Here is a 25,838-nt window from a genome sequence, read left to right as displayed (position 1 = left end):
TATGCATTTTCTTATACCGTAATTTTTGGTACGGTACAGTACGGTATGTCATCCCTATATATTATGTTACACGAAAGTCGAAACGCATGCATCACCTACTAACATATATATCTTTCTATATTATAATAGCTCAATGTCTTAGAATAACTGTTTGGTCTTTTATGTGTTAGGACTGAATTACTCCTAAACCACTTTCACCCATTTTCTCCCCCCAATCCCCCCACTACACGTTATATTTGCTTCTTAATTTTTAAACTTTTATGTCTCATTTATTTTATATATATATATATATATATATATATTTTAAAAATTCAAATATTTAAAAATAAAATTTAAAGATAAATGTGTTACACACGCAAAGCGTGTGACAGATGACTAGTTTATATTTATGCATGTGCCATGCAAACGAAATTTTGCTTAATAAATAAATATTTTCTGCCAAGATATGTATATTTTTCGAAAATGTATATCTTTGGTCCGCTCAATCAACTTAAACTAATACTCTTACAAAATTACAAAAAAACACTTTATCTTACTTTAATAAAAAAAATCTCATAAAAATTGAAAAACTAGTTTGATCAATTTTTATTTGCCTGATCTTGACAGTTGTATCAATCTGTCCTAGTCTGTAATTCGGTTTGTTACCTCTTTTGATTCTAATTAATATATCAGTTTGCTTTTTTAAAAAAAAAAACGAAAGAGCAAATGGTATCAAATTAATTCACTTGCCAGAAACACACGCTTTTATCTGCCCAAAAACAAGCCAGGAGAATCATTCATGCTACAAACCTTTTGCGAATATCCAATCGAAAAACACAAATAACGTGTTCATTGTGTTTGGTGAAAGTTTATCCAAAAGTCGGAATACCAATTAGTCTAAATACAAATCATCAGGGACAATATCGAAAAGTAAAAAAAAACAATTAAGGATACAAAAGTAAATAAATATATATAGATATAGATAGATAGATTAGAGTTAGATTTCAGATTAGAGTTAGATATATATATTATAAGAAGGTTTCGTGCTCGCCAATCCTCGTTTTCTATCTTATAGCTATCTTTCCTACGTACGCAGTGTTTTCCTAGAAATCAAATATGCCTCGTCGTAGCTCCGGTGGTAAGTTACTTGTTTACGTACTTTTTCCATTTTTTTAGTAATATTGCTTTCGAATTTGTTAGGATTTTGTTATACCAAGGATTATATTTGTATTTGTTTTGTTATGTTTTGGTGTTAATTAAAATGAGCCACGTACGATTAATGTCTAATACGAGGATGGTTAATTGGGTATGACCATGCAGTGCTGCATTTAGAATTATTATTATTTCTAGGCTTTAATTGGATTTACAGTACTGGCCATGTTATGTAAATGTAATCTTGGTTGGTGAAAAGCCAAACTTAATTTTCTCGTAGCTAGTTTGATCTGTTTTGTTGTGGTGCTATAGATTTTGATTTGTTTTGTTGCTGGTACATGCAATTTAAATACAATATTCTATTGTTTATGAGTTACAATTGTTAGATTTAAAATGTAGCGATCATAGATACTTGAATATTCATTATCTGATGATATACACAGGAAGATCTGCACGTCCAGTTCCCCACCCTGTACATGCACCCGCACCCGCACCTGCACGTCCAGTTCCCCGCCCTGCCCCTACCCAAAACAGTTCTGATGGATCTCTGTTTGGAGGCATAGCCCGAGGTACGAGGAAATTATCCAAGTTTAGTGATAAGATCTGGATCCTCTTGGAATAATCTATCTTAATTTTCACCTTCTTGTATTTGTGTAGGAATACAACTTGGAATCGGAATTGCAATCGCGAATGCTGTTTTGGGTCCTCGTACAGTTGAACAAGAACACAAGGCAGTTGTCTGGCAAGCTGATTCAAGTGGTTCTGATGCTTGTGGTCTGCATTCTAAGGCACTCCAAGATGTAAGTACCGCAATGAGCTAGGAACTTTATTTTACCACTCTCTTTTTGAATTTTTTTTTTTTTTTTTAAATGTTTAAACTACTTACTTACTAGGAAAAAAATAACGAACCCCTGATGTTTATAAAAGTTTGATGGGCCAGCAGCTTAATTTGATTATAAAACCTTCACATCCTAACTTGTTAGAAAAGTCAATATTTCCTCTCAAAAGATATCTCTTTGCTTCTTGGACAGTGTCTGAAATAGATAATATTGCAAAGTAGTGCTTTCGATTTTTTGTCTGGATTATTAAATTGATATATAGCTGAACCAAGTTATAATTTTTTGGACAAAGTACACTCCAAGCTCTGTTTCTTTAATTTCCTTGCAAGTGTGTAACATGTGTCTTTTTTTTTTTTCCCCAGTGTATGAATAGCAATGGCACAGACATCAGCAAGTGTCAATTATACATGGATAAGCTGGCTGAATGCAAGAGAAACTCGGGTTCCGGTACAAACATCAGCAACTACTGTCAATTCTACATGGATAAGCTGGCTGAATGCAAGGGAAACTCCGGTTCTGTGATGAGTTCTTAAGTGTCTCGTGCTCCTGTTAATGCTTTGAATTTGCTATTTATTGCTGCCAATCTATTTTCACGAATTACAAATCAATATCTTACTTTTTTGTATCTATACTATTATATAAAAGATCTGTCTATTATAGTAACTACTTTGAGGACACCAAATTTATTTATTTCAAAATTAACCTTTTATACCCAATATTTCACTAAAAACTTCTCCCATTAACTCCATGATTTGCTTTAAAAAAAACTTCTTTTCTACAAAGAGTGTGCATTTTTTACTGGTATAGATAATTGATGATGCATGTGAATGAAAATGAGTTTTGCCTACAATCACTTACCATTTACTTCCTTGAACCTATATTTTGTACGTTTAGTTTCGTCACAACTCACAACCCCTGCATATTTAATTCTTATTAAGTATGACTTTCTTTAATTTAATGATTCAACTTCCTTTTTTTTAAAAAAAAAAAGCCAAAAATGTAATTGTTCAAAAACAATAATTTACTACTGATATTTATTTTGTTAAAGAGTTTTGAAAAATAACAATAATGAAATTCCATCACATCTAAATTCTTGACATCTAATAGAATTTTTTGGTTTTGCCTTTGGTTTCACTGGAGACTGGACAGGTAAAAGACTAGGGGTGTTACAAGAATCAAGTTTGTTAGCGAGTTTTCAAGCCTAGATAAATATTTGATTTGTATTCGAACTTATCGAACTCAAACATGTTCGAACTTTTTTTCGAGGCGAACTCAATATAAAATTATTTTATTTTTGAATATAATATAATATAATTATGTAATAAATATATATGCATTTCGAACTCTTCATACATTTCGAGTTTTTTAACGAACTTCTCGAAGATTAATATCTGAGTAATAGTTCGAATAGTTTACGATTATGATCGAATATTTTCGAGCCGGACTCAAACTTCATTTTCGACCGAATTCAAGCAAAATATTTGAAATTTTAGAGCTTTGAATTGAGCTCGAACTAAAATATATAATATTTTTAATTCAAGGCGAACTCAAACCTTAATTTTTTATTTTATGAAATTCGATCGGCTCATTTGCACACAAACTAGACAACCTTTCTTTAGCCTTGTTTGGCAACTAAATTTGTGCTTTTTGATCTTATTTTACCTTTCTTTGTAGATTTTGATTTTTGAATCATGAGGGATGTTTGATCGTGGACATAGTCCATGTGCAGCATGTGAAATGGCCGAAAATAAATGCTTTCAAGGACCATTTCTAATCATCCGATTCCAAAGCAAGATGCAAAAATATCAGAGCTTGAAATTCTCTCTACTTTTTTAATTGGTATTCAAGTCGATAATTTAGAAGTGAAAATCCACTTGCATAAATAATTTATGAATAAATTAATTTTTTATATTTTTAAATTAAAAATAACATTGAAAGATGAAAGACATAAGTAGTAAATAAAAAATAAAGTCATTGAAATATAAAATAAGTGTTGAAGATAAGAGTTGAAAATGTTGAAAATAAGTATGTGATTATTTGTAAATAGTAAAATTATTAAATGTGTATTTTTTAACTCTACTCAAATGAGGTTCTATAAATAGTCATCTTCATTTGTGAAGATCACAATTGAGTGAAGAAAATTTTAAAAGTGTGGAGTTTGATATTTTTGATATTTTTACTTTTTATCATAAATTTTTATTTTTTATAACACGTTATCAACACGAATTTTTATGATTCTCCATATTTTTCCAAGCTCCAAAACATAAGGAAAATGTAAGAATATTAAACAAGTAAGAATATTTATTTTATTATTTATATATTTTTATTGTGTATATACTTTAATATATAATATCATGTTATTATATAAAAGGAATCACTGACACCTCATTATAATAACGTGATATGATTATATTATATATTATTGTTTATAAATTTTTATTGTGTAATATATATAATATCATGTTATATAATTATTATAATAACTGTATCTATATAATTTCACACTATTATATAAAAGGAGTTATTGACATCTTATTATAATAATGTTATGTGATATACATAATTATTTAACTATGATTAACATTATATACATCATATTATTACCGTAAATTTTACTTAACATAAACGAATTAATTTTTTAACTATCATAAATTTTTGTATTTGTATCTATTATAAACGATCTTAAAAGACTAATTTTTGTCCTATAAATATGATTTTCAAACACATTCAATCACTCCAAACTTATCCTTCCTCCCTAAAAATTATTCTTTATCAATTTTTCTCTCTACTTAAAAAGGAAGAAGAAGAAGAAGATGGTTCTTTCAAGGTCATTCTCTATAACTATTTTGGTTATTATACTCACTAGTCTTGTATTTATCGGTGAATATTTGCCGTACGTTTTTTATTTTTATTTTTAAGTATGCTTGTACTTATAGTTTATCCATTAATTTGTATTATCATATTAATAGATTTAAAATTTAACTAATAAAACACATTGTTATTTTTTTCTAGTACCACCATATCAAACTTGTCAAAGATCAAATTTGTTGTGCTTGACATTACAGGAAAAAATTATATGCAATGGCCTCTCGATGTAGAAATGCATATTGAGTCATTGGGTCTAAATGAGACCATTAAAACAAATAATATCTCATCATCACAAGATGAAGCAAAGACTATGATATTTTTACGTCGACATCTTGATAAATGATTAAAATGTGAATATCTCATTGAAAATATCCCATGGCTTTATGAAAATGATTAAAGGAAAGATTTGAACATATAAGGATAGTTATACTTCCGACCGTCCATGATGAATGAAATACGTTAAGATTCCAAGATTTTAAGAGAGTCAGTGATTATAACTCTGCAATTTATCGAATAATCTCGCAATTAAAATTTTGTGGACATGAGGTTACGGAATCGAAAATGCTTGAGAAAAGATTTTTCATTTTTTATGCATCAAATACAACTCTACAACAACAATATAGAGTGTATGGATTTGCTAGATATTCTAAACTTATCGCATGTCTTCTTATGACAGAAAAGAACAACGAGCTGCTAATGAAAAATCATTAGTCCCGATCCACTAGATCAACTACATTTTCAGAAGTAAATTTCGTAAGTAAAAATGAATTTAAACTTAGAAACCAAAATCAAAGTCGTAAACAAGATTTTGGTCGTGGCTAGGGGTGGGCGTTTGGGGTCGGATACCCGTAGGGGTGAGCAAAATTTTGGTTAAAATGAATTAACAGACCGAACCGACTCAATTCGAAAATTCGGTTAAATCGGTTATTTCGGTTCGGTTTTTGGTTTTCTTAAAAGAAAATTCGGCTAATTCGGTTAACCGAATTATAAATAAATAAATTTTGAATTTTGTTTATTAGGCCTTATATATAATTTATAATATATTTTTAATGTGTTTATATTTAATATTTTACTTAATTTTTGTTATTTTAATTTTTTTAAGCTTAATATATTTTTATAATGATAAAAATATTATATTTCAATTATTAATTTTATAAAATTTCTTATTTTATAATTTTTTTAAAAAAATCGGTTAATTCGGTCGGTAACCGAATTAACCGATTTTTAATTCGGTTCGGTCAAATCGGTTTTAGCATAAATTCGGTTCGGTTTGGTTAGCCAAAAAATAATTCGGTTAATTTGATTTCGGTTAAATCGGTTCGTTTTTGACCGAATTAACTGAATGCTCACCTCTAGATACCCGATAACCGACCCGACCCGACCCGACCGGGTCGGGTAGTTTTACAAAAAGTTGGGTTTGGGTAGAACCCAAACCCGACATTATGTCTTTCGAGTTGGCGACATGGTTTTTGTTTTTTTTGAAAATTCAATATATATTAGTATGTGTTATCCAAGCTCATATTTATGTAAGTCGAATATTTAAAGCCCAATATTATCTTCCATTTTCCTCTCTATTTTCATTGTTCAACTAAAATGGTCGCTCGTTTTTCCTTGTATTGGGTATACCATACATCACTTGAGGAATGATGATTATTTTTCCATAGATCTCGATTATTTAATTGTTTGACAGAGTTGAGAATTTTTTTCCAAAACTTGTGGAAAATAAGTAAATATGGATTGATTTTGCATTCAATGAATTTGTAAAAACAAAAAAAGGGTACCTAAATACCGGTACCCGAACTTACCCAAAAAAATGAGTACCCGATACCCGAAATATTGGGTATCCAATTTTTTTGGATCGGGTTCGGATAGTCAAAATTACTACCCGACATGTCGGGTACCTGACCCGACAAAACCCGACCCGCGCCCACCCCTAGTCATGGCCAAGGTCGAGGTCATGGACATGGACATGGACGTAGAAGTGGTCGTGGTTTTGAAAACAATCGAGGTAGTTACTTCTATAACTCATCTCAATATGACGTCACGAACCATCCACTAAAGGGTGCAGTCCATGTTGCGGGATAATTCCTAAATATATCCCTGTATCTTTTTCATTTTTCGTATTATATCCCTTTCACTTTTCATGTTCCAAATATATCCCTAATTCATTAAATAGTTTCTTGAATTTTTCCTTAAAACTAAATAATGCTCATTCCACTCTTTATTTTGCTATTTAAAATTTAAAGGCTTAATCACATCATGCTTCCGTCAGTAAATTAAAGAAAAATACCTCTTTGACCACACTGTTGCCGGGTTACATACACCGGGTTTTACAGGTTGTTCCTCACAAACAAACCACGCAATCGCAATCGATGATTCCTGACACAGACTCCTTCAGCAGCAGCTAGCATAACCCTATTTCGTTTCCTACCTTAGGGCGTATAGTAAAAGCTTAATTTTTTAAATAAAATAACATGATAGAGAAGAGCTTCGGAAATTTATTCAGACAACATATTATTACATAAATCAACTTCCTTTGAAGAGGAGGAGATAACTAGTTTAGCTACTCATAGTAGCCTTGTTCTTGAAATACATAAAAGTAAAAACTTAATACAAACTTAGAAAGAGAAATATTACAATGTTGTATTTGTAAGAAAACTGAAGGAAATTATCGATGTCTTCATCTTTCTCAAAATCCTGTATTTATAGCCGAAGTTCCACTCGTTTCACCGATAAACTTCAGGGAATCTTACAGTTGTCTTGAATTCTTTATGCCATTATTGATGACTTCTTTTGCTAGTGGGAAAGTCACATGCCCGATGACATATTTTACTAGTGGAGAAGTCACATGCTTGACTTTTTCTTTTGGATTTATTCTCCTCACATGCCTTCTTTATTGTTGTCGGGGCATCTTTTGCTTTTGCAGTGGGCCCATGGGAAAATGCGGTTTTGGTGGTCCCAGTCCACCTTTGCTTGTCTCGAAAAAATCTTTTCGATCCGTTCGGGGTTTGAAGATTTTTACGAATTCTGGCTCCTTTTGGTTTGGACATTCTGGGCAGATATTCTCTGACCATCTTCCGATATGAGCCATGTTACAAAATTTTCGGCGAGTTTCTTTACTCCCCGGCAGCTTGTTGTTCCACAAAAAGCTCCTCTTCTTTTCGAAGAGTTCTTCCGCAAAATCCGTAGTTTTTTTTGTCATTGTGTTTAACAGGAATGATCCGTTCACAGAATTTTGATAAAATTTGAACGGAAACTTGACCTTATCCATCTCGGTGAGACAAACCCAAATACCCCATGCCCTTCTGGTTGAAATTTCATTTTCTCCAAAGATGGACACCAATGGTATTTCTTCAGATATAGGATCCTTGATAAATCTTTGATTATTCATGTCAGGTCTCCTTAGCTTGATGAAATGAAAGGGCTCGTGTGATCCTTTCCCTGTTGGTTCTGGAGCTGCACTAAAGAAGTTAACTCGAGCACATCTCCTCTGGAAAAATGATCATTATTTGCCCATGTTTCTTGTACTGCTTTCTGAATCCATTTTGGTAGTTGTGATATTTCCTGGAAGCCTGGTGAAGTTGTATAAACTGAGGCTAGAGCCCCAAATTCATACCATAGTTTTACATCCTTAGGATTGACATTGTTTTTTAGCCAAACCATTGGATATATTTCTGCAACATCAACCCTGCAAGTGATCGGGTTGATTTCACTTCTTGTACTTAATTTCTCCCATCTTTGTTGATAAACCTAAAATGAAGAAATGACAGCTGGGTTAGTATCAATCTTAGATTTTCCCTTGTCAGTGTGGGGCCTAAGATTGATCTCTTCCTCTTTTACCCCATAGGCGGAGGGTTGACTTGATGAGTTATCCTCATCAATTGTTGCTTTATCTAGATCATCAAAGGCTGATGATAGATTAACGCTTGTTTCTTGAGTATTAGAATCCTCAACATATTGTTTTACAACCGGTGGCTATATTTCTTGTTCTTGTAAAACCAATGGTTTTAAAATTTCTTGTTTTTGAGAAACCAGTGGTTTTTCTATGGCACACATAATTGGCCCTTGAATAGCAGCCCATAGTTGAGTTTGAGCTTGCATACATCCTGTGATTCGATTGGATACTTTGATCCGATCAGCATGTTGTAACCTGCCCGCCATATCGGCACTTATGACAAGCTGGTTGAACTCGGTTTGAAGCAACTCAAGGTGTTCGCTGAGATGCCTCTGCATTTTCATGATGGAATCTACGTCACTGTCTTCCATCTCTTGTTAAGAAATCTGCAAGAATATTTTCATGAGATTTAATAATAACAATATCAAAAATATAATTTTGACATAAAGCTTGCCATCTTAATAACCTAGCTTTCTCAGGTTTAGATTCAATCTTATTCCTTAGGAAAGCTTTTACCTGAGTGTTATCAACCTTCAAAGTGAATTTTTTAGCAAGTAAAAATAATGACCATTTTTCGAAAGCCCTTTTAACTGCATAAAATTCCTTCTCGTTGATATGCCATCTGATAGCCACAGATTTTGAAAAAAGACCTCTACAATATCTACATGGTATTTCTCCATCCGGAGTGATTTTAGTAAGAACTGCTCCCACCATTCGTCACTGGCATCCGTAAATAACACCAGATCATCATCCACGGGTATAGCCATTTTTGGGAGATTCTTACATATCTCCTTTAATTGGTTTACCCCTTTAGTGTGTTCATCGGTCCATATAAACCTTGCATCTTTTTTTAACAAAGGACTAAAAACCTTTCTATACATTGCCAGATTGTTTATGAACATCCCTGCAAAATTAACTACTCCGAGAAAACTTTGGAGTTGTTTTATATCTTTGAGTTTATCTGTTAAATTCTTTACCTTTTCCACAATATGGGGTTGTAGAATTATTCTAGTTTCATCAATCTCGATTCCAAGGAATTCAATTTTCCTTGTTGCTATGACTGCTTTTTTTTTATAGATTAAACAAGTCCTTCTTGTTTACAAATTTTAGAGAAAATCTCTAAATGTTTAACATGTTCATCTATGTTTTTTGATGCTATAAGAATATTATCAATATAAACAAACATGAAGTTGAAATAATCTTTAAAAATATTACTAATATTTCTTTGAAATATTTGGGGTGCATTAGCCAATACCATAGGCATAAATTCCCAAATATAGTGTCCTTGTGGAGTAGAGAAGGCTGTGAATTTCTTACTGCCTTCTTTCATTCGAATCTGGTAAAATCCAAAATTACAATCAAATTTTGAGAACACTCTAGCATTTCGTACATAGCTAATTAGGTGTTCTCTACTGGGTATGAAGTACCCATCAAACTCCAGGATTTTATTAATACCTTGGTAGTTAATAACTAACCTGGGTTTCCCTATTTTTATTTCACCATGATTTCTGACCAGAAAACCTGGGCTGCTAGATGGTGAAACTCCTTCTTTGATTAGACCAAGGTCCAAATGTTCTTTGATAATCATTCTCATATCCCTTTGATCTGTTATGTTCATTGGGATAGACTTATATCTGACAAATTCATACTCTTTGCCTTCCTTTAGAGTGAGACTGACTTTGAGTTGATTTCTATCCCACCATGCCAAAGGATGCTCGTTATAACTTTCTTTGAGCCTCTTTTTACATCTTCAAGAGATACCTTATTTTCTATCTATATATCTCGGTGATTCAGAGTTATCTTGAGAAGCTCCATGTCTTCTGTTTGAAGTTCTTGTTTTGTTGTTATTTTCAACATGGTTTCTCCAAACCTTCTTGGATCTTTCATTTTTGGGTAAAAGAGTTGTCCTTTATCACCACGCTGGCTACGAAATATTATCGGCAATTGTCGATAAAAAGCAACCTTGAGTCTTTGAATGATAATTTTATGATCACAAATTGTAGTGAACATAAGTCGTCTTGACTCATTGTCTTGTGTGTACTTCTTAAACATTTGTAAGAAGTTATTTCCTAACAGGATATCAGCTCCTGTATCATGGAAATAGATTGATGGTGTCTTTACCTTGTACCAAGGTGTTTGACCTGCTCCTCCCACAAGGATTTCTGCTTGTTTTATTACTTTGCAAAGAATTAAAATTCTTCGAGAGAAATCTCATCCAGCAATTTTTGGCAATTCTTCTTCACATTCTTCAGGGAAGACTCCTCTTTTTGCTGTACAAATTTATGCTCCTGAATCAATATAGGCTGCGAAGTATTCAGCCTTATATTATTCATACAACATTCCTATGGGAATGTATATGGAGAAATGACTTGTTGTCATTTTTTAAAGGGATTAATAAATGGCCCTTCCATATTTAACAGACTGTGTTGTAACTCAGTAATCCGATCAAGACTATTCACCCTTAGCTTTCTTAAGGCCTCAGAAGGTAGAGTATGGTTACTCCTTTCTACTTCTTCAAAAGGAATTAACTGCATCTCTATTAGCTCCATAGGGATTGCCATTTCCCTTCTGGATACTTTGTAAATCAAATGATGTCTTCTTTGTCTAAGCCCTAGGTTGCCTAAGACTCTTTCTACTTGTCCTGCCGAAAATCCTTGGTACTTCTGTAATTTTGGATTTTCTCTCATAATCCTTTGGACCATATTATGAGATATCGTGGTTTGACTAAAAAACCCAGCCAAACTCTCATGTGTTTCGTGTCGAAACACTTCTTCTTTATTCTGATTCTGATTCCGATTCATCCTCAGATCCTTCTTGGATAAACAATATCTCTTCTTCGTATATACTTTCGTCTGAGGGGATATCCTCAAATTGATATACTTGGACTAAATCTTGAAAAAAGACCGCATCATTCATATCCGGTATTGATTCAAAGAGCTTAACTCGTTTTAACTCGTTTTCTGGACAGTTTGTAGATATATGGCCTCTAGCTCCACATGTCATGCAATTTCAATCCTTGAAACTTTCACTTGCCCTCGTATGAGTTCTTCTGAAAGTTCTTCTAGATGGTGTTCTTTTCCTGCTTTGTGATGAGTTTGTTGCTGGGGATGCACTTGTAGGTCCACTTCTTCTGCCTGATCTATAGGATCTGGAATTTTGTTTGGACCAAAATGTTCTTGGTTTCCAAGAACTTTTCATTCTTTTATTGTAGGGATTATTTCTGAATTTCTTCCTCTTAAATCCCTGTGATCTATTCCCTATAACCGTAGGGAGATCATTTTCTCTACAACATAGATGAGTATGCTTATTAATACCCCTTATTTTCTTGTAGATCTTTTGTAATGTTGCCATATGGAACCATTCCGCCAATTTTCCTTTCAAAAAGGAGGCGCGTCTTGCCAATGTATCAAGATTACCTGGAACGTATTCTTTTATCAGCATTTCTCTCCAGGGACTTGGCATTTTTGCGAAAAATAGCTGAATGACTACATTTTCTTCAACTCCCGAATTCCATCTGTATTTGGTGAATAACATAATATATTCATCAACTAAACAGATTGTTGGAACATGCTTTTCAGATCATAGATCTGATACCCGGTGCAGCGGAAGTTTTAAAATTTTTATATGGAACGATTCCATATCATAGGTATCAAATCCTAACGATTAAATTATGCAAGTAAAATAATAATTACAATTAATATTTACCTCTTAAAGCTAACGCTTGATTATGGACTCCAACAGAATTTTTTGCTCTTGTTGTAAATCCCAGGAACTGATGACTACTCGATCAATCTCCGGAATTAGGTCCACGAACAGAAAACTGAAACCCTCTGATTGATTGCACTAGAAATCAATCAGATGTTTATCGAAGAGATTAAACAGATTTGATCTGTCAATTCAGAATGTAATTTTTCAGAAAAATCACAGACTGAATTTTCTCAAAAAGGAGAAGAGGATTTTCGAAAAATCCTCTAGAATATATTTCAGTATTTTCGAAAATTGCAAGATGGAATTAATAATCTTTTTCAAAAACTACACATATATTTATATATAATTTCTAGACTGGATTAAGTTATATCTCTATTAGGACTCTAACTCCTTAGGGCCCATAATCCATAACTTAAGCCCAATAAGCCAAGCCCGTTGTTATAGAAATTAATATAAAATTCATCATGACTCCGATTGATAAACCGATTTCACCAATGTGCACAAAAACCATTTCTGCATCTTTTAAAGTCAAGATAATTTTTTTGAATCCGAATTCAGTGATTTCCAAAAATGCTCATCCCTATGTCATTTTAGGAAATTCCACTCCCTTTAGTTAAGAAGTCCAACTTATCTTTCATTAAATTTAACTCTTTAAATTTAACTATCTCAACGGGGATTAGTAATCCATTACTTGTGTGACCCTCAATGGTTCAGGGATACAGCTAGCCGTGGGCTCACAACTTCTTGTGACTCGGAACAACAATTTTCGACTTACCCATCGAATCATGGTAATAGCACCTAGCAACATTGCCCCATGATTCCCTAGGTATCACTGATAGTGCCTGCAAGAACCAGTAGGTTTTGGTTAGCGTACAGTACGGTCCCTTCATCCATATATCCCGATCGAATCAACAACCATTGGTACATCGAGAGTCGTTCGAGATTCGATAACTATGCAATGCATCTTGAAGATCAAATAGTGACATCGCATGTGATACTAGGAAACCAAGTAACCTAAATCACATCGAGTACTCTGGCCAGAGATTTGTCACACTAATATCTCCTCAGATCGCATAGGATATCCACACTCGCAAGTGTGTGTGAATCCTTGACAACAAAGCATCGACTCCTATATGTGTCGTAACTGTACCCAATCCCGACACCTGATGACCCTCATAGAGTCGGTAAATGAGTCAAAGTATAGTACTAGCATATAGAGTCTCCATGATGTTTCAAGTAGTAAGGACTAATGGTGTACAACCAAAACCGCGGACTTATCCACTCAATTAATAATAACCACTTGAAAAGTCCGAATATGGTAGTTCAATCATTCATCATATGAATATCCATTTGCATGCTTTGAACATCTCTATGTTCCATACCAATGAAACGTGGTAATCAACATCGCAAATGCTAGTCTCAATCTCGAGCGATCCTTATCCTTATTTGCGGACGGCTCAATTGACTAGGAACTGTTTAGAATATACAGTGACTATAAGATGTGTTTCATGATAGTGATATCTCTTTATTCACTATCTCATCTTACTTACACTATAGTATATTCAAGGTCTTTATCAAAACAACAATAGTATATCACAATATAACATTATGAAGAAAGATAAAGAAAATTCCATTAATGAATGTAAATTATATTAAACAAAGATTGTTTACAATAAGAGACTCTCAAAGCCCTTAGCCACAACTTGGCTAGCGGGGCATCAACTCTTTCAATCTTCCACTTTCCCTATAGCCAACTAGTCATACTACATAGTCTCATTTCTTCGCGATGTTTGTCAAACAATGGTCCTGACAAGGGCTTAGTAAGTGGATCAGCGATATTGTCTGCAGAGGCCACTCTCTCGACAGTGATGTCTCCTATTTTCACGATCTCCCGGATGATGAGGTATTTTCTCAGTATGTGTTTGGATCTTTGATGAGACCTCGGTTCCTTTGCCTGAGCAACGGCACCACTTTTGTCGCAGTACACCGGGACTGGACCAACAGCTTCAGGAATTACGCCCAAATCTTGGATGAAATTCCTCATCCAAACGACCTCTTTAGCAGCAGCTGATGCTGCAATGTATTCTGCCTCAGTGGTGGAATCCGCTGTGGTGTCCTGCTTGGAACTCTTCCAAGAGACAGCACCGCCATTGAGCATGAATACAAATCCAGAGGTTGACTTCGAGTCATCCACGTCACTTTGGAAGCTAGAGTCGGTATAGCCTTCCAATTTCAATTCTCTTCCTCCATAAACCATGAATATATTCTTAGTCCTTCTCAAGTACTTTAGAATATCCTTCACAGCTTTCCAATGCATTTGACCGGGATTGGCCTGATATCTGCTCGTGACACTCAGAGCAAAGGCTACATCCGGTCTGGTAGATATCATCCCATACATAATACTACCTATGGCTGATGCATATGGTATGTGTGTCATTTTCTCTATCTCTTCGTCAGTCTTGGGAGACATAGACTTGGATAGAGAAACTCCATGACATATAGGTAGATGTCCTCTCTTGGACTCATCCATAGAAAACCTTTTCAATATGGTGTTGATGTAGGTTGCTTGAGTGAGTCCTATCATTCTCTTAGATCTATCTCTATAGATCTGTATTCCTAGAATATAGGACGCCTCACCCAAATCCTTCATCGAGAATCTACCTGATAACCATATCTTTGTTGACTGCAACATCCCTACCTCATTCCCAATGAGTAGGATGTCATCAACATAAAGTACTAAGAATGTCACAGCATCCTTAAATCCTCAAAAAATATTCAACCAAAAACACTTTAAATTAATATTCTTCAAGAATATTGCTGTATCTTGGATCTTATATTAATATTCTTCATGAATATTATCAAATCTTGCATCTTTTTATCAATATTTTAATATTGATACAATTTGACATGAGATCTATTTCTTCAATGATATTTATAGATCTTGTATATCATATCAGATATCAATAATGATTTCTTTACTTTCTCAATATAAGAAATCATATATCACATCTTTATCATGAATCTATTCAGATTCTCAATATATTATATTATAACTAGGAATCTCTTTAGATTCTCAATATATTTGATGCTATATCAGATCTTAATCTTGAATATCTCAATATTCAATATATTATATCATGAATTTATGAATATCTTTCGATATATCAAAATTGTAATCATGAATATCTCAAAATTCTCAATATATTATATCTTGATCATGAATTTCTTCAAATTCTCAATATAAAATCATGTTGTGTTATTTTATAGCCATCAACATATTCATGATATTTCATGAGCACCAATATATCAATTATTTCATTGTGCTACTTCTAGAACACTAATGAATATATCTTTGTGCTAGTTCTAGAGCACCATTGAATATCTCTCATAAATTTGAGTATTGACAACACGTTGTGTTATTTCAATAGCATCAATAAAACGAGAATTATTTTCATTCTCAGTTGGTTAATGCATCGTGCTGATAACGTGTTATAAATCATAAAATAATAAGAGAGGTGAGTAGAGAGAATTAATGAGAGAATAGAGAATTCATATGAGTCAATACTCAGGTGCAATTATTATTGAACTCAATCACCCTATTTATAGGAAAAGATTACAAGATACAAATCTTTATAGATATTATCTTGACATATTTGTAAATATCACGAATCTTTCAAATCTAACTAAATAAGATAATCATCTATAATAATATATTTATAACATTTTTTTCCTTTTACTTAAATTGCTTTTTTTTTTAAAGTCAAATAGTGTTACTAAATTTAACTACATACATATTTTACCTTTTAAATTATTTTATTGATCAAAATGTAAAAATAAATTCATATTTACTATATTATATAATTTTTTTAGCATGCATCTTATTCTACGCGAAATTTTTATATCATAAATAAAAAGACACACACACACAATCACACACATATATATTTGGGTAAAAGGTCGGTATCCTATGGAGGTTGGAGCAACAACACAACATCACGTGACTCTTGCTTATTGTCTCGATCTGCACAATTACGATTGTCGAAAAATTTTGTACTTGATTTAAACATTTTTGAAAAATTATATTATTTTTTAATTCTATTTTTAATTAAATATTAATAAATAAAAATATTTATTTTATAATATTTTTATAAATAAAAAATTTATATTTTAGCTTCTGTATATTTTGATTTATTGACGAATGGTAATTTTATTAATATAAATAGTAATATTATAACATAGATAAATATAAAAATATCATTTTTTATATATTTATAAATATTTTTAATGTATATTATTTTTGAATATGTATTTTATTAAGTGTTATATACATATATATGTGTATGCTTGTATAAATTAATATTTATAAATTTTTGTACAATGAGTACTATCTCTTTTTTTATAATATAAAATTTAAATAAATATAAATTTGTGCTTATACTTTCAATCAATAAAATAGTTTTGAAAAATAAAATGTATATCTATTTAAATTTAACAAAAATATTTGATTTTAAATAATTTAAGTAAAGGGTAAAATTATATTTATAACTTGATCATTTAACAATTAAATCATTTTCAGTAGTTCGTGTATTAATTTAATATTTTATCAATAATTCATGTATTAAAATATATTTTTACTCATATTTTTATGAGTCAAGTTGATTAGAAGCTATATGGCACTCATATAGAAATTTATTTAATTTATAATATGTGGAATTTGACAATTTGCTTTATTCAAATGCATCCAAATTAAAGATGCAAGGACGTGATATATTTATTTATTCAACATATAAATAATGGAATTTAATCTCCTTAAAGTAACATGATGGCATATGCAATTGATGGGACCATTGTCTCCTCTTTTAAATGGTATTATTTATGTTGGTTGACACGTCCAAATTCCAATAATGAAACAAAGAAACAAAAACGTGTTGAGATAATTATTCCATTTTGTGTTTTCTTCGTAGGGGTGTAAACGAACCGAATCGAGCCGAATAATGGTAAAATTTTAAGGTTCGAATTCGGCTCGATAAGAGTATATTCGATTTCGAGCTCGATTCGAAGTTCGATAATTTCAAATATTTTGGATCGAGTTCGGATCGAAATAAAGTTCAAGTTCGAGTTCGGTTAGAAATATTCGAACCTATTCGTGAACTATTCGGATATTATGGTTCGAAAGCTCGAAATGTATATATATTATTATATAATTATATTATATTAATTAAATATTAAGGCTCGCGAACTATTCGCGAACTATCGAACGGAGTAATTTCGGCTCGAGCTCGGCTCGAAAAAAATGTTCGAACATGTTCGAATTCGGCTCGAGTTCGATAAGCTCGAATACGAATCAAATATTTATCGAGCGAGATCGTAAAGCTCACGAACAGGTTCGATTCGTTTGCACCCCTACTTCAACACCGTGCATGCGTTGGAGAAAGGCAGTCTCCGACCAAAATTGCTTAAAAATAATTTCATCATGGCAAATTCAAACTAAACACACTACTATTAAATTTAATTTGAAAGGTCGGGGTCGGATCGGGTCGTGTAGCGAATTCGGTCAGATTATCCACAACTGACACTTGGCTTACGACAACCGCTACTCGCATCTCATCTATAAATTATGAGCGAAGAAAAACTAGAAGAAATAGACATTGAATGTGACATAATAATAATTATAATTATCAAATTGATTAGATCAAATTTCACCGAATATAATGTTTCATTCCGATGACATGCGATGATGCATATCTTTAATTTAAGACAACTCCACAGGTGTTAATGGAACCCCCAACTAGTTAATATTCTTACCAAATTGCCCGAAGTAACCTCTCTATTTACATCTACATGGAACTCTTGGGAGGGTTTGCATCACAATCTCCCTTTAAGGAAGCTTACGCATAGTTTCTTCCACGCCTCCCTGTCGGGTTCACCGGCCTCTAACCTAGACTTGGCCTCTTCACCAAGACTCTCCTGCACGTTTACGAGTGAATAAATTGTTAGAATGAAAGATCAGAAAAATAAAAAGTGGCGTCTTTCTGCTTGAGATATATATCAGATGGGGATATGATCAAGTACCTCGATGACCTTGAGATTGAGAAGGCGATTGATTATGTGCAAAACGATGTCTTTGGTGTACTCGGGATGGCCTTGGATTCCCATAATGTGATTGCCATACCTAAACATCTCAACTCCGGTCTTTTTTGACCAAGCTAGGACCTCAGCTTTTGGAGGGAGTTCCCATACCTATATAATCCAGCAATGTTTATTATAATTTGTAAGAAGCTGATTAGAATAAAGAAGCAGTAAGTTTTCTTGATCCAACCTCATCCCTGTGGAACTCGATGATAGAGAGGGAAGGGGGCATTTTCAGAGAAGCGAACATTTGTGATGGCAAGAACTCAACTTCCCTTAATCCGATGTCCCATCCTGTGATCGCTCGGCCCGTCTTTCCGCCCAAAGCTCGTCCCAAAATCTAATAGGAATACAAAAGAAAAAATCCATTAGACACAAAAACATTTCGTAGCAATGCAAGCTTATGGTTTGATTTGAATATTATCAAATTCTTGAATTTCCATGATGGAAAAATATGTATACTATGTCTCATACTAAAATGAAAATAACATACTGATATATTATACTATTGTGTTCTTGAAGGAATTTTAAAGGCAGGGGAAATGGTCAACGCAGAGTTGACTTCATAAAATTTAGAAGTCACAAATTCAAGAAAATCATTGTGAATTACGTTAAATCATTTGGAATTTTTTTATATACATGGGACACCCTTATGTGGCCACTATGAATACCATATATAATTGCGGCCCCAAGCATGATGTGTAACATAAAGATTTCTTGAACTTTAAGCATGTATGCAGTATGATAAGATTGCAAACCGAATTATAAAAATTTTGGCAAATAAAATAAAGTAAAATAAAATAATGTGAGCTAATTTTTTTAAAGTAATCAAAACTCACAATTTAATATTTTTTAAGATGCTTGATTTTTCCTAGGTATGCCGGCAAAATAAAACCTATAATACTACTTTGTTCGGGACATACATGTTTATCGGTATTAGGCATGATGGCACACAAATCTTGTTTTCTAATTAAAGTATTTTATAAATATACAATTTTAACTAAAGATTAAAATCGACCCGTACACGCAAGCACATTTGCTAGTTAAGATAATTATCTAAGAAGTCGTCTTAGTGGCGGAATTTAAAAATTTAGAACAATTTCAAATATAAAAATACGGGCAGATAATTTTTTTATCTCATATGTATCTCAATAAAGCACAATCAATTATATTCACTTTTAATTTTCTGCCAAGTATTGACTATCAGAGCTGGGACATAGTACGAGTTATCACATGCTTTAAGGGTGTTCCTCTAGGTATTGAAACTAACATCATCAAGCTAGAGTCGAGACGAAACAAAAACAATAATTGAACGCTAAATTTATAAATTAAAAGTGTGAAAAGTTAATGTGAAAGAGATGTGAAAGTTGTAACAAGTTTCTTGTTCCATCTTGCCATATGAAACCAAACAAAATTTATCAAAAGGGAATATTCAGAATTTTGGCATCAATTATGCCACCAAAGACATTACTAGTTCGCTTTTGTCATATGTTTCTTCATTCAAAAGAAGCAAAAAAACCCTCTAGCCATAATGTCTAAATCCAAATCATATACAAATACACAAGGAATACACAACAAAGTAATAAACTCTCCCAACCCCGAGCAATCTTAGTTAATTGGTGGGGGTTCGAGGCAGTAATTTCTCCATTTTTCGATGATCCAACGTGTACTCCATCTCAGAATGCCAAACATTAAAGTTTATGAAATTTTCTGTTTAACAAAAAATTTTAACATTTCGAACTTAACTAATCAAAGTTGATTGTATCTCCGTGTGACCTTTCCAAGCACTTGAGAGTCTACAAATTCTAGCATTTAAATAATTTAAGGTCATAATTCGGTTTCCATGTAAAACGTGACATCTACCATATGCAATTCAACTTATAGTTTAATTAAAGATAGGCCCCGTAAAGTTGACTTTCTTTTCCTCTGTATATAGAAAAAGGTTCAGACTTGGCAATCAACACCTTTCTTCAGTAGAAAATCAATTCCCCATTAAACAAAGAATTTCAGCGAGGCCGCGTCGCGGCAATATATAGAATGTCAATGTAGTGGGCAAGGCTATGTTTTGTTATCTACGTTAATTTCATAATAAAATCCGGAGTGATTGATAAGTTTATAGACCAATCTTATAATTTATTTGAATATAAAAACATGAAGTGGGAAAATGAGTGAGAACTAAGGAAAGACACATGCAGTTGACATGAACCCGAAAAGAAAGGCCAGCTGTGCAAAAACAAAACACAAACTGCAAGAAATATTGAACTTTAACAATATCGAAAAACCAAAAATTCATTCTTAATTCACATGGATTTTTCTATAACATTTATTTAATTTAAAAAAAACATTATAAGCATATTGCTCACGTCATGCAGGGAAAATATTTTTTTTTTTATTTTAGCAGCAATCATAAATATCAAACTTATCATCAATTAACGATCACGAAATTTAGCATAAATTCAATAGAAATATTAAGTTGAAAAATAATTATTCAATTACAACTAGTAAATATTTTATTTTCCCTCAGTGATCAGAGATACTCAAAACTCTACTAGTTGGCGCACTAAATGGGAGGCAAGCAGAGAGGCACAAAACGCGCCGAACTCTGAGCTGTCAATTCAAGGCAACGAAGAAAACGCAGAAAATAAATAAATTAATCAATCGAAAAAAATAATAATAATAGTAATAACCTGGTGGCCGAAGCAAAACCCGAGGACCTTCTTCTTCATGGCGTCCAATTTCTTCAGCAAAATCACGAGTTTGCAGATCCAGATATCGCTTCCGTGCGCGTCATTGCAACTGCCGGTGATCACGAAGCCTTCGTATTCTCCGATCTCTTCGTCCGTCGGGAACTCGCCCTTGGCCACCCTGAACAGGTCCCACACCTCCCCCTCTTCCCGCAGCATTCGCACGAAAACACCGTAGTAGCCACCGTACATCTTCTTCACGTGGTCGGAATCCTCCGCGCACAGAAGGACGGCGAACTTCTGGCCTCCCATTCCCCTCTCTCTCTCTGTATGTATATATGTATGTATATGTAGATAGAGAGAGAAAAGGGGGAACCCGTGGGGTAAGACGAGAGGGGGTATTGTCGAAATTTGGTTGGAATCGAACTGAAACGGCAGATTTCATTTTATAAAGGGCCCTCGCGTGAGCGAATTTACAGTTCTGTCCTTGGAGGTCAATTGACTGAATTGCCCCTCATTATTCAATTGGATTCTCAACTCTCAAGTAGGAAATTAAAATAAGATCCTTTTACCATGTTTAAATATAAATTAGACAGATTTGTTGGGTTTTAAATTGAAAATATTGTTTTTGTGTTTGACAAGATGCGATTTCAAAACGAAATTATATTTGATGAGATTTCATAGAATTTCATTTAACTAAGTGATATTTGACAAAATTAGTCGGATTTCATGGTATTTTACGAAATTTGAGTTTATAAAACAGTAAAATTATTTTTAATAATAAATTTATATACTTTACTAATAAATTTTAAGTTTTATTTATAATTTTTTTTACAAAACATCATTTATCCAAAATTTATACTATCAAATTCTAAAATATATTAAACTTTTTGTCAAACACAAATATAGAATTCTAATTTTATGAATTTAAATTTAAATTTCAATTTCAATTTCAAATTTCATTTTCTATTCGTCCAAACACACTGTTTGTGATAAATGGATGGCATTTGGGATTCCATTCTCACGAAGAATCTATCATATTGATGGGATTATTCTCCATGATTCCTACATCGCAGGTTCAATGAATCTAGACTTAATTTGCGAGTGTTATCTCTTTTTTTCCTTGTTTATATACGTTAATCGGATTTGCATATATCTTGAATATTATATTTTATAATTTTTTTGCTCACTATGAGTGAACATAGATAGGTACGTCTATAAATAACACTGTGAGACACTCTTGTGTATGTATCATAAGGTTTTGTAATATGGATTTGTTTGGTGGATGGGATTGAGATTGTTAGGAAGATCATGAGACACACAATACCTGATTGTTATTTCTATCAAGATTTCAAATTGTAATTGTAGTGGAGGAGATGATAATATTTGTGGGATTATTTTCCGACACTTATTTTCTGAGTAGAAAGACAAGAAATGATTAATGGGATTAAGATCTATCGTGGCGTTGTGTTCCATGACAACATATTTATATTACAGTCTCACGATTTTTTACGATATTTTTAGTTTCTTGTTTAAAAAAAAATTTCACCAACGTACCAAAACTTAGTTACTTTTAATTAATACTATGTGCATTATGGCCGCTCTACAAGGAATCAAGGATACATATTAATAACCCTTAAGGGGGTGTCCAAGTTGGTGAAGTAGATACCAACACCTTTTTGGATTAGCCTGTTATACAGGGTTTGCCTAGTATGGTTTACCTGGTTAACGTAGTTTGCAGGCTATTGCGTTAGTCCGGGGGTTTATCCAGTGCGCACTGAAGATAGCGGCTGCGGGTTCCCACGTCAAAAAAAAAAGATACATATTAATAAACTATAATTTGATTGGTGAAGTGGTATATAGGAGAAATATTAATGCATTGCCAATATTATGAAAACAGTTAGCATAATTGAAAGATGAATTATTGGTATCACATCTAATAATTTAGGGGAAATTTTGTGTTATCTCTCCATCCCATTTGCTAGGTCGATGGGATTCATAATTTTATATTGAGAAAGAGGATTAATAATCACATTGTGACAATGAATAATGTGATCCAGATATGATTTGCTTTGAACTAAATAAGTAATGGGCAAGATTTTTTATTGATCCCATTCTTCAATAGTCAAGGTTAGTGAAAAAAAGCTCCAACTGTCTATTGTAAATTTGTAATAAGATAGATGTTCGAGTAGAAGACTAGGTCCCATAGGCCATAACTCTTTCTTGCAGTGGAAAATAAACTGTGATGCGAGAGAGACGACTATTCTTCCAAGTTCCATTTCTTTTTGGTCGCGTAGAGCTGTCAAACGGATCAATCCATGGTGGGGTGGGCCGGCCCACAAAAAACCCACATTTTGACGGGTTGATGGCGGGCCAACCCACCATCCTAGCGGGCTGAAAATCCTCAACCCAACTCAATCCAAGGTAGGTTGTTAGTTAGGCGGGTCGGTCCGCGAGTTGGCTCACGACAAATAAAATAGATAAAAAATATTATAATTTGTTATAAATATCATTTCATAAATAAATATTAATAGAAATATATTAATAATAATTTTAATTATTGATTTTATGTGTGTAAATTTTATATAAAGTAATTAATACCAAAAAAATTCACAACTTTTATTAAAAAATAAATATATCACAATAAAAATAAAAATAAATTATTAATTCTCCAGGCCCGCGAGCCAATCAGCGCGGGTCGCGGGCCTTAGCGGGTTGGCCCATTTAGGCCCATCTTTTGTTGGGTTGAAAAAATTTCAATCCAACCCACTTAAATTATATGGCGGGCCGGGCCGGGCCAACCCGACGAGCCTAATCCAAATTGACGGCTCTAGTCGCGTTTGGTTGGACGATAGGATCGGCATGAATAAATTATATTGTGATTATTATAGCATGAGAATAAGACATAGAATAATATGTATAAATAATACTGTGTTTATTTCGATGAATTGAAATTTGGGGTTGTGATTATGATTAATCATTAAATCAATTTTCCATTTGATTATTTTTAAATAATGTTATATTCAGTTTTGTAATGTTTATACAGTTATACTGATGTGAAATGTGCCTCACACGGTTGATTAAAGTATTTGAAAGTTCTATACACATATTAGAGCATTCATTATCCCTTAAGTGGGTGCGCTTGTCTGTTCCATACATGGATGGATCTAGATATGGGCTCTGCTGAGCTTTTTTTTTGTTTTTTTTGTTATATATATATATATATATATATATATATATATATAGAGGTGTCAAAATTGAACTCAACCCGCTAATTCGATATGAATCAATCCGAAAAAGATCGGGTTAGGATTAGGGGTTTTTGGGTTCGGATTTACTCGAAAGCTGATCCGAAAAAATTAATCGGGTTTAAGTTAGGTTCAGGTCAACCCGGGTTGACCCGAATTTTTTTTATATATAAAATTAGGAAAGATTTGCTAAATTTTTAAATGTTGTATATTTGAAAAAAAAATTGTATATTTATATAATAGATTTTCGTCATTTAATATTTATTTTTCACATTATTGATGTTTTAAAATAATTTTATTTTTTTGTAGTAAGTATAGTTAAATTTTTTTACAACTAAATTTTTAAATTTAAATTATATATAAGCTTATATTTTGTTATTATGTGTTTAAATTAAATATTATTATTATTATTGTGTGTTTTGAATTTTTATTTAATTATTTTCTATAAAAAAAATAAAAAATTAAAAATAAAATCGGATTGATTAAAGTTGATCGGGTTATCCGGGTTAGGCGGGTTCGGGTTGGCCATTTTCGGGTTAAGTCGGGTTCGGGTTGAGAACTTTTTAAATACTATTTTAGTCAACCCGACCCGACCCGACTCGAACCCACCCGAATTGACACATAATATATATATATATATATATATATATATATACAATTTTATTATGCTGCACACCTACTGTGCTCACCCATTGTGTACACCATGAGGTGTCACTCATCTATTGAATGTGATGAATTATACATCCAATAATTGAGTGTCACATAAATGATGTGCATAGTTGGTGTGCAACATAAGAAAACTATATATATATATAATTTCAAAATAATTAATAGTGTAGTAAAGTTTAAATCTTGTATGATTGTTGTTTAAAATTTTTCTATAAATTTCAGCTTATGACTTCGGCCTCTCAAGTTTCAAATACAGATACAAATGAAATATCTTTTTTGTTTCAGATTAATTTTTAAAATTATAATAGTTGTGTTGTGTGATATGAATGCATTAAAAAGTGATATTTTTTATGATTTGAGAGAAAAATATATTACTTGAATAATGAAATTATTTGTTATTGCATCAAAATAAATTGTAGTGATTGAAAAAAATGAAATTTTGAGTCTTATTTATTGTTTTATTACTCTAAATTCATGAAATTTCAGACGAGTTTCAAAATATATTATAAATAAAATTTATTATGTTTTCTTATAATAATATATAATTTATTACATTAAGTTCAAGCACACCCTTACTCTAATTTCTAGATCGGTCACTGGTTCCATATGATCGATTAAATAAACATCGATTAAATAAACTTCCTGGAAGTTCTATATATACATAGAC

At 32.5% G+C, this 25,838-nt stretch overlaps 2 protein-coding genes across 2 annotated transcripts; one reads left to right on the top strand and one right to left on the bottom strand.

The window, feature by feature from the left end:
- The first annotated feature begins 1,027 nt into the window (after positions 1–1,027).
- Positions 1,028–2,543, top strand: LOC140867704 (uncharacterized). Its single transcript, XM_073272753.1, has 4 exons — positions 1,028–1,117; positions 1,575–1,700; positions 1,789–1,931; positions 2,333–2,543. Exons 1-4 carry the CDS (start codon positions 1,096–1,098, stop codon positions 2,501–2,503), a joined length of 462 nt encoding a protein of 153 aa, XP_073128854.1. The 5' UTR covers positions 1,028–1,095; the 3' UTR covers positions 2,504–2,543.
- A 15,564-nt stretch (positions 2,544–18,107) lies between these two features.
- On the bottom strand, positions 18,108–21,681 carry LOC140863455 (gamma-glutamyl peptidase 5-like). Its single transcript, XM_073266904.1, has 4 exons — positions 21,258–21,681; positions 18,761–18,910; positions 18,514–18,681; positions 18,108–18,408 (listed from the first exon to the last, which is right to left on the bottom strand). The coding sequence occupies exons 1-4, from the start codon at positions 21,564–21,566 to the stop codon at positions 18,307–18,309; spliced, it is 729 nt and encodes a 242-aa protein (XP_073123005.1). The 5' UTR covers positions 21,567–21,681; the 3' UTR covers positions 18,108–18,306.
- Between the last annotated feature and the right edge of the window lie 4,157 nt (positions 21,682–25,838).

Source organism: Henckelia pumila, chromosome 4 (genome assembly GCF_033568475.1).
Source record: "Henckelia pumila isolate YLH828 chromosome 4, ASM3356847v2, whole genome shotgun sequence".
NCBI lineage: Eukaryota > Viridiplantae > Streptophyta > Magnoliopsida > Lamiales > Gesneriaceae > Henckelia > Henckelia pumila.
The sequence above is the reverse complement of the archived record's forward strand: the minus strand, read 5'-3'. Positions and strand labels throughout refer to the sequence as shown.